Consider the following 10,711-nt stretch of genomic DNA (forward strand, 5'->3'; position numbering starts at 1 on the left):
AGAATGTGTGAAATAATGCCACGTGACTGCGCTGGTAGAGAAGATATATTATTGATGTGTGTGTGAAAATGACATCAGTAGCAGAGTGAACTGTATCTTTTTTCCCCACTGTGTGTCGCTGCAAAATAACCTATGATTTCCTCTTACGGTGTGAGGGAAAATTATAAGAATGTGTTGTTTTAAAATTCATGGCCCTGTGTCTGTAAATAAGACGTATTATTACTGCTTCTAATGAGGACATCTTTGATTTATTGTGCAGCGTTGTGAAATGAAGACAGCCATATTATGTAACTTGTGACAGAAAAACGTGTTGTATAAATTAACGCCACGCTGCTGTGTTTGTAAAGTAGGCGTACTGGTCTTATGCGATTGATTGATTGATGGATTGATTGGTTAACGAAATAAAAAAAACTGGCGGCGCAATTGGCAAGGTCAGTGTTCTTGTGCGAGATGACATCTGTGGCAGTGTGCGTGTGTGTGTGGGTGTTGACCCTGGCGGGAGGTGGGGCGCTGCACTCAACCCACAACCTGGGTACAGATGATGATGATCACGTGTGGGCTGTGCAGTTGTCTACCTCAGACGCAGAGGTGGCGATGAGTGTGGCTGAAGACATAGGGATGGAACTGATGGAAAAGATGTTTGATAACGTTTTCCTCTTTGGAGAGAAAAGAAGTAGTTTGGTGGCACGAAAACCATGCACAGAAAAACTTAATCATCTGCTAATCCTCTGGTCTGAACGACAAACTGGACGCCGCAGAAATTCAGGAAGCGACAGGAGAGAAGTCAAAATATCAGAGCAAATAGAACAGGAATTAAATAATCACGAAAACCTCAGAAACTTCAAGAATATTCACCATGATCAACATAGAATTGATGTCGGTGGGCTAGACCACAGACCTCAGATATTAAGATATCAAGGAAAACTAGAAAACATCAAGAATAATTATCAACATCAACAAAAAACGGATGTCGGCAGGCAACATCGAAAACGTGTATATAATCAAGAAAAACTACGAAATTTCAAGGCTACCCACCATCATCGAGAAAGAAGGGCTATTGGAGGGTTGGATCGGAAGCCTCCCAAATCGCCGTGGACCCGGCTTAAGACTGTGGATCCTCTCAGGTGGCGACAGTGGTACCTGGAGTGCGGGGACGGCATGCACCTCAATGTTACGGGGCTGTGGGAGGCAGGGGTCATGGGTGCTGGGGTCAGTGTGGCCATTTTGGATGACGGGGTTGAGTTGACACACAGGGACTTGGCGTTGAATTACGATCCTGCGGCATCGTGGGACCTCCTCGACTCAGACCCGGACCCAACTCCTGTCTCCTGGTCTAGACATGGAACGCAGCTGGCTGGGATTATATCCGCCGCACATTCCAATGGGATGTGTGGTATGGGTGTGGCTCCGTGGACGGGTGTGGGAGCTGTAAGGATGCTGGGGTACATGGTGTGGGATGTAACCGAAGCAGCAGCTTTGTCATATGAGCGTGACCACGTTGATGTGTACGTAGCAGCCTGGGGACCTATTGACTCTGGTGCAGCGATGGAAGGGCCAGGTGTGCTGGCTGGTAAAGCCATGAGGGAGGGAATCGTGCTGGGTCGGGGTGGCAAGGGGTCAATATATGTGTGGGCTTCTGGGAACGGTGGCTTTGTGGGTGACGACTGCAATGCTGATGGATACGCAAACTCTCTATACACCCTAACGGTCAGTGGCAGTACGCACGGTGGTCGCCCTCCCAATTACGCTGAGTCCTGTGCTGCCACATTCGTCTCAACTTACAGTGGTGATGCAGAGGAGGAGGAGGAGGTTAGCGAGGAGGACCAAGTGAATGGCATTGTGACAACTGATACCGGTGGGGATTGTACTGAGAACTTCCGTGGTTCATCAGTTTCGGCGGCGATGGTGGCTGGTGTGTGTGCTTTGGCTCTAAGTGTCAACTCTGAGTTAGGATGGAGAGATATGCAACATCTGATGGTGCTCTCGGCCACACCACACAACCCTCTCCCGTCACAGTGGAGCACCAATGGCGTTGGTCTCAACTACTCTTACTTCTTTGGATTTGGCTCCCTTGATGCTGGACGACTGGTCGAGAAGGCCCGTAGTTGGCAAATCGTCCCACCAGCTTTCCGTTGTTACATTCACGCTTCACATCACAATATTACCCTCCTGCCAGATAAACCTCTAGTGGTGCCTCTCAGTGTGTCCACCTGCCAGATAGTGCAGCTGGAACACGTGCAGCTCAACCTGTCTGTGAGTGCGAGGAACCGTGGTCATGTAGAAGTCATGCTTGAGTCACCTTCCGGCACACTCTCAAAGCTTCTACCTCGGCGACCCCTCGATCTCTCTCCATACGGCATTCACAACCACCCACTCCTCACAGTTCACATGTGGGGGGAGGACCCGAGAGGACTATGGAAACTGCATATCACTTACTATGGTGAAGGAATCTTGGGGCCATATGGCAGCAAGCAGCTCATAAACACCACAAACACCCTACACAATTGGACGCTAATTCTCCACGGTACTGAGGTGCCCATCAAACAAACATCCCTTCATCACTATCACTATAACTCCACTCAGCTCTCTGATATACAAGAACGAATGAGGAATAAAAGTAATGGCCAGGAAACCAGAAAAGCGAAATTTACTGACGAATATCGTGACGATGGGCTCAGAACAGAGATACAGTACTGGAACTCTAAACTGGAGGGTGGCAATATGTTCCTGTCGTATCTCTTCTGTCGGGTTCGTAATGCAAACATGAGTACACTGGGTGGGTTGAGTTGGCACACTGGTGATGGGAAGCCTGTGGAGGGCGTGGTGAGTCGCAAAAGACACAAAGCCACTCATTCAACCAAGGATACAGTGCTTTTATTGGTGAGAAAAGTTACAGTTTTTACGGGAAACTTCACATGCAAAATTTTACACAATGGAGAAGTACTTTCCAGAAATGTAGAAATCAAGAATTATTATTCCAGCATACCAAGGAAAACTGAAACAACTCAAGTTACTGTACTGGGTGGTGACGTGAAGCTACCATGCAATATTCTGTCACCTATAGTGAAAGGTACATGGTCGTTCAAAGGTAAGAGACTAAGATCGGACGGACGTATAGTTGTGAGAGAAGACCACCTGACTCTAAGCAATGTAAACAAGGACGACCTGGGTACATACACGTGCGTGGTGAGGTCCTCCAGACTCCACCTCTCCCACACGGCCTCCATCACCCTGCTACTGGCCGCTGGATCCGCCACCCTCATCACTCACTACAACCTCGACCAGTCCCCTCCAGTGCCGCAGCTGCCTCAGACCACACCAAAGGAAAAGTCATGCACAGCAGATAATTCTACGACACCTATGACACCTGGCACAGCAGATCATTCTACGACACCTGGCACAGCGGATCAATCAACATCTTCCCAAACGTCTGACACAGCGGATGACTCCATGACACCTTCTGTGACAACTTCCTCGACACCTGGCAAAGCAGATGACACTACGACACCTTCCCTGACTCCTACGAAGGATGAGAAGAGCCCCAGACACTGCCCTCCGCCCTACATGAGGATGGAGGGCAGGTGCTTGTTGGTGTCAGCGGGTCAGGGGAGGTCATGGCAGCGGTCAAGGTCACACTGCCTCAGGATGGGAGGAGATCTGCTGACGGTCAACAACGTCACTTTTATGCTGGCACTGATAAAGCACTTCCACATCCAAGGTTAATTTCTAAGAGTGAGAGTAGAATGCCTGCCCAAACACCTCTTCCATCCGGTGCAAGCAAGGGACGACTTCATGTGGTGGCACCGATATAGACGGTTCACCTGCCCGGTTATACAAACGTCCCTCAACTACTTCCCAATTCCCCGAAAGGAGGATGGTAGACTACAGGAAAACGGCATCTTAAGTCTGTAGTCCACCGGGTTCACATTTTAGACTGAGCCTGGCTACAACAATCCCAACAACCCCCGCAGCCTGATGACATACTTCTTTGTTTTATTCTTACTTCCAGGGGGTTTTAATCAATGCAGGAAGGGTTTTGGGTTGTGGATGGGTTGATGAAGGCTGTATCAATGACCTCCAATTTAAGTAAGTTTCTCCTACGCTGACCAAAATCGTGTGGTGGTGGCCTTAGGGAATATGTCATCGGGGTGAAAGGGTTTAACCACTTCACTCCAATGACTTATTCTTTATTCTATTAGGGGGGGGGCAGACCTAGCCTTCATTAACCCTTTCACTACCAGAAGTGTGCCCTAAAAAAAATCGTCCTGAAGTGGCAAAAATTAAAGATAAAATGTGCAGTATCAGTAAACAGAAAGGTTAAGGTGGCATTATTTTATTTTAGTATTCCATTATATTTCTTGACTGAAAATGGATAACATGAATTTCTTTTCTTCATAAAACTTCTGATGAGTGAAATTATGACTCTACATCCTTCCCACAACACTTCTTCGTGACAAGCACCATATCTGCATGTTATCTCTTGTTACAGCTCAATGACAGGGCAAGACAATATTACGGCTCTACACCCATTCCACAGCACTTCTTCGTGATTATCCTCATATTCTAGTGTTAACCAACTGGCTTGTAAATAGCTGTAGAATAAACTGAAGGTAACACAACATCAAGTGAGTGGATGGTGTACCCTCGCCTACCACATTTTTGATTATATATTCATCCAGCAGAATATCAAATGAGTGGATAGGTGGATGGTGTACAGTCAGGGAAAGTTCCGCATTACCCACTGTTCGGAGCATTGGTGGTCAACGAATAGTAACGAAGCAGCAGCCAGACCCCACACGTCTGGTAACTGTGAGTGGGAGGGAGGGTGGCCGGGGGTGGGAGGGCTTGGAGAGTTGCTCACGTCACAGTATCAATACAGGTTTATTGTCAAAGGTATGCTTCTATGCCTTTGTTTTGTAATGCTCGATAGGAATAGTAGTTACAGGGGCTGATCTTATAATTATCACTTCCCATGTCATTCCGTCTAGAGGAAAACGATAGGCCTAAAACTGTTAATCGTTAATATATTTTGTTTCTTTATTACACACTACCATAAACATTAAGTTCGAGATGAATAATTACCAGGATAACATTGGAAATGTTTGCAGGCGGATATTTGTAGTGGGATGACAAGATAAATAAACAAATATAAACGAATTTTATATATATATATATATATATATATATATATATATATATATATATATATATATATATATATATATATAGTTGCTTTGTTTTCGAGTCAGCTCAAAGAATGTTGTTATATTGTTATGAATATCTCCTATGGAAACGTCCCATATTAAAGGCAAAAGGAAATGAAAGCATTCAAACCTCTGTGCGAACCCAGCAAACCTCCAGAACTCTACAGACATCTTCATTTTTTTTTTTTTTTTTTTTTTTTTTCATGAAATGCCAGCATCATATTGTCATCTATCCTTACTAAATTAACTGAAACACACAGTCCAAGTCATACGTTACAGACTTACACTTGATTCCCAACCTATCACCAAACCCTCCTCTGCCCCCAATCCCCTGCCTCCCCCATCTTCACACTCAGTTACCAGACACATGAGGTCTGGCTGCCGCTTCACATTTACCCGCCCCACACCAGTGCTTCGGGCGGTGGGTAATGCGGAACTTTCCATGACTGTACCTCTGTCTACCACATTTTTTAATATATATTCATCCAACACAACATCAAGTGAGTGGATGGTGTACCCCTGCCTAACACACTTCTGATTATATATGCATCCAGCAAGCACAACACTAGATGAATGGATGGTGTACCCCCGCCTACCACACTTTTCATAATGCATTCATCCAGCACAACATCAAGTGAGTGGACGGTGTACCCCCGCCTACATAATTATCGGTGTGGTCTCTCAACATTACTAATAACGCAACGATATTAAAACGATATTCTCCAGCATTCCCATCGAGAAGAACACTCCCTAACACATCTTCCTTAGCGATTTATTTTGCATATGGCTGGGTAGTAATAATTTTTCCCTAACACTTCTTCCTTTGCGATTTATTCTTGGATATGGGTGGTTAATATAAATTCTCTCTAACACTTCTTCCTTAGCTATTTATTTTTGGATATGGCTGGTTAATGTAAACTCTCGTTCAGTAAGGATGCTCCCTAACACTTCTTCCTTAGCGATTTAGTTTAGGAGATGGCTAGTTAATATCAGCTTGTATGTTATGTATGCTGAGTAGGGTGATATATACTGGAATTTAAAGGACAGTAAGAAGTAATATGCAAAATATATCACTTAAGAGGAGGTGTCAGGGAGCTAAAGGGTAGTGTGGAGAAATAAGCAAAATAAATCGCTTAGGAGGAGGTGTTAAGAGTTACGATCATCAACTTGCTCCAGTTTTAGTTATAGATATAGGCCAAAATCCCCGTCGGCTGAAGAAGCCCTCTAACACCTTTTCGCTGGTGATTTGTTTTTAGGCCTCCTCACTCATTTCCTCTCAGGCCAGGGTTTTTTTTCTATTTTTATTTTTTTTAGGATGCATCTCTAGCAGCGGCCCAGTCAGTCAGCCCCGCCTAAGGATTTCCACACGGACGATCCTGCCATCAAACCCTTGTATGCTTTACTTTTGCAAATCTTCATATGGTCCCGCATCAATACAGAATTTCTTTATTAATTTTACTCTTGCATCTCCGGACGATTTTATTCAGCTTAGGGTAGGCTTTTCGTACTGAGGGCAGGGGGTTCGATCCTGGGCCATATTCTCATTGACGAAGCCCCTTAACACCTTTTCCCAAGCGATTTATTTTATTATATTGTCCACTTCCGTATTGCATAAACCCTTCCAATATCGTCATACTCTGCATAAGGTGGAAAAAGATACAGACCAGCCATATCAAAAAAATAAATCGCTAAGGAAGAGGTGTTAGGAAGCAGTCACCTTATTCTCTGGCCGAACACCTTTTCCTAAGCGATTTATTTTATTACACTTCACTGTCCTCTTCAGTATTACATAAATCTTTCCAATACCGCCACTGACTGCATAAATAACGTATATACAAAAAATTATATTAGCCATTTATATCCGAAAATAAATCGGTAAGGGAGAGGTGTTAGGGAGCGGTCACCTCATTCTCTGGCCGTCACTTTCTTAATGCCTCTCCTCCGTCACCCTTTCCCTTCCTCAGCAACTTCGTATAATTTAGTAACGGAGTAAAAATAAATCACTTAAGGTAAAATGTTAAGGCCCGTTCGCTTCCCTTGTCTCCATTTTTACTCCTATTTTTACAGACGTTTAAATGTGACGTTAAGACGCTTGGATGTGACGTTAAGACGCTTGGATGTGACGTTAAGACACTTAGACGTGACGTTTAAGACGCTTTTAACGTTAGCAAGACGCTTAAATGTGACGTTACTAAGACATATGTATCTTGCTTTAATATCGTGTTACGGGGACGGCTCAGTCTGCTGGTATGGGAAGCACATAATTATCTTCCCCTCGTGAGTTACCAATCAGCCGTATATATAAGCAGTGAACGTAAAAATCAGACAATAAATTCTGAAAAGGACTATGGGAAATGGAAAATGATACAGGGAAGAAGGATGAGATGGAGGGAGGGAGTGGAGAGGTATATGAGGGGGGGGGGGGGTGAGCTGGGAGCAGGGCAGTGAAATGGCGGGGGACAGGGCGACATAGAGGTGATTTGTTTGTGGCCACCCCTTACGGGATTGGGGAGTCTGGCAATAGATAGATAGAAGGAGAGTTATGACGCTGCCTGAGCCGTACCCGCAAAACACAAGACTGGGATGTGCAATATATGGACTGGCTTCTGTTTCCCCGTCAGGTGTGGGCGGGGAGTCGTTCTGGGTGGGCGGGGTGCGTCGGGGGGCGGGGGAGTGGGCGTGGGTGGGCGGCAACACACTCCCCACCCACTCACTACTCTGGTTCCCCACTGCACGAGGACGCCCACAGGAAGCACACCCCTCTCGCACTCACCAAACTCCCAGACGGAACCGTAAGTATTGTAAAGAAAATGAGACAAGTAAGCGCTGAAGGAGAACGGTAAGCATTATTAGTAAAACGAGAAAAGTAGGCGCTGAGGGAGAAACCGTAAGTAATAAGTCAACTGAGAAAAGTAAGCGCTGAAAAAGACACCGTAAGTATTGTAAAGAAAGTGAGAAAAGTGAGCGATAAAGGAGAACCCGTAAGAATTATAAGTAAAATGAGTAACAAAAAAAAGGAAAGAAAGTAGCTAAATTGAGCAACAGAAAAGGAACCGTAAGTATTATAAGTAAAAAGACTGACAAAAGTAGGCGGTGGAGGGAGAAACCGTAAGTAAAATAAGTAACTAGAGTGTTTTTACTCTAACCTGGCCTAAAATTACCATCTCTCCATCTTGAATACTGAGTTGTCACCATAGATTAACAGCAAAATATAACGCTGGTCACGAAGAAGTGGCAACTCTCCATCTTGAATGCTGAGTTGTCACCATAGATTAACAGCAGAATATAATGCTGGTCACGAAGAAGTGGCAACTCTCCATCTTGAATACTGAGTTGTCACCATAGATTAACAGCAAAATATAATGCTGGTCACGAAGAAGTGGCAACTCTCCATCTTGAATGCTGAGTTGTCACCATAGATTAACGGCAGAATATGATGCTAGTCACGATGAAGTGGCAATTTTAGGCCAAGTTAAAATGAACAGTACAGTGCTTAAGTTTTCTGTCCCTCTCTCTCACACCGCATCCCAAGGTAAAAAAAATAAAGTGCAACAAATTAACAGCTGAAAAATTGGCTCTGTAATTGGTCTGTCTTCACCTGACGGAACTGGGCTAATTACACAACTCAAATTCTTAGCTGTAGTTGTGTGAATTTAGGTATGACTTAAAATTTTTAAGCAGGAATATGGTGTTAATGGGAGGTGAGAATATGTTCAAGGCTTGGGTATGGGTATTCTAGGGGACTCTGGAGACTTTGGTAACACCTCTTCCTTAGCGATTTATTCTGGGTATTACACCTCTACAGTATATTTGTTACTGATGCAGTGTGACGACATCAGAGAGAGAGAGAGAGAGAGAGAGAATGTTTAAGTGTAACACACAAAACAAATCGCTAGGGAACCGATGCAAGGAGATCTCAAAGGCCACTTACAACACGACCCTAAATAGTGTTCAAGTTCCATCCAACTGTCGTTCAGTCTAAAAATTTCTTGTCTATTTCTTGCAGGATCTCTCGGCTTCAAGAAATCTTCCTTTACCCAGCACCAAAGAAGGCGGAAGGGTGCGTCTGGGTTCTCTTCGTCTAGGCAGCAAAGGAAAAGGACTTCACTGGCTCCTGAACACCGCACGAGATCGAGACAGGGAACGAGACAGGCTTCATTTGCTCCAGAACACGCCACAAGATCTAAACAGCAAAGGAAACGGGCTTCACATACTTCAGAACAAACCAGGAGATCGAAACAGCGAAAGAAACTGGCTTCACTTGCTTCAGAACATGCCACGAGATCTAAACAGCAAAGGAGACGGGCTTCACATACTTCAGAACAAACCAAGAAACCGAAACAGCGAACGAAACAGGCTTCATTTGCTCCAGAACAAACCACGAACTCTAAACAGCAGAGGAAACGGGCTTCACTGTACCCTGACGAAGCCACCCGATCAACAAACCCCTCTCACCTGAAGGGGCATCGTCGCAGGGCAGTGTGCTTATTGGCCAAGTTCAGACATTTCTTCGCTTCGTGTTCCATGGCAGAGCAACTCACTGCACTGTGCGAGCTGAGACCCAGGATACGAGTCTGATGGGATAGATGTTTGTTTACTTACGGAAATATTTTATCACTTTAATCCTCAGTTCTTAAAATATTCTTGCTATTTTCAGCGGTTATTATTCAGCTTAAGACAAGTTGAGAGAGATCCAATGCATCCCTATATACCCCTACGACAGGTGCTGGAGACGCCTTCACGTGGTGGCACCGATATAACTAGGCAACTCCCCTGATTGGGTATACAGACATCCCTCAACTCTTCCTCCAACCCCCGAAGAGAGGACGGTGGAATATAGGAGACGGGGCAACACAGATCTTGCAGTCCACTGGGTTCACATGTAGATGAACCTGGGGCTACAATACTACTAGCTGCTACTACTACTACTACTACCATACTACTCCTACTACTACTATTACTGCTACTGAAGAAGCTCCCTAGCACCTCCTCCTTACCGATTTGTTTTTGGATGCTGCTGGATATCCTTTCGTGCGTTATTTATGTACCGAACAGTTTTATTACCATGATTTAAGTGACACACAAGAGTACGGCAAGGTGCAATAACCAAAATACATCGCTTAGAAAGAGATGTTGGGGAATTAAAACAGAGGAGAATACAAGCCCTTCACAATAAGGACATGTCAGCCACTCTCCTCCCTGACGCATCACATCAAAGAGAATCATTTATGGCCAAAGGAATACACTAATCCTCCCTCAGCTTAGGAATATTAGCCAGCAGAGGAAAAGGAGATGCAGAAGAGGTGAAGCATTATGTGACTTTTGCCCCGACTGTAGCGTTTGTACGAGCATAGGTGGTTTGATATCTTTACAAAAATCATAAATAAACTCTCTCTCTCTCTCTCTCTCTCTCTCTCTCTCTCTCTCTCTCACACACACACACACACACACACACACACACACACACGAATTTCCAGTACTAACTCACTTTCTCGTTCATCAGGATA

General features: G+C 44.8%; 1 protein-coding gene across 1 annotated transcript; it reads left to right on the forward strand.

The window, feature by feature from the left end:
• The first annotated feature begins 450 nt into the window (after positions 1 to 450).
• Positions 451 to 9,782, forward strand: LOC145414447 (uncharacterized). The gene is made up of 3 exons (XM_080284003.1): positions 451 to 3,718; positions 7,826 to 7,996; positions 9,211 to 9,782. The coding sequence occupies exons 1-3, from the start codon at positions 451 to 453 to the stop codon at positions 9,780 to 9,782; spliced, it is 4,011 nt and encodes a 1,336-aa protein (XP_080140129.1).
• The last annotated feature ends 929 nt before the right edge of the window (positions 9,783 to 10,711 follow it).

Source organism: Coenobita brevimanus, chromosome 99 (assembly GCF_032717465.1).
Source record: "Coenobita brevimanus isolate Jiangsu-jjx chromosome 99, ASM3271746v2, whole genome shotgun sequence".
Taxonomy (NCBI): Eukaryota; Metazoa; Arthropoda; class Malacostraca; order Decapoda; family Coenobitidae; genus Coenobita; species Coenobita brevimanus.

Excerpts from the sequence above, each read along its gene's own strand:
- LOC145414447 (XM_080284003.1), top strand. The coding sequence starts at position 451 with ATGACATCTGTGGCAGTGTGCGTGTGTGTGTGGGTGTTGACCCTGGCG. Across the intron at positions 3,719-7,825 it reads AAAGCACTTCCACATCCAAG|GTGTGGGCGGGGAGTCGTTC; the intron begins GTTAATTTCTAA and ends TTTCCCCGTCAG. Across the intron at positions 7,997-9,210 it reads CCAAACTCCCAGACGGAACC|GATCTCTCGGCTTCAAGAAA; the intron begins GTAAGTATTGTA and ends TATTTCTTGCAG.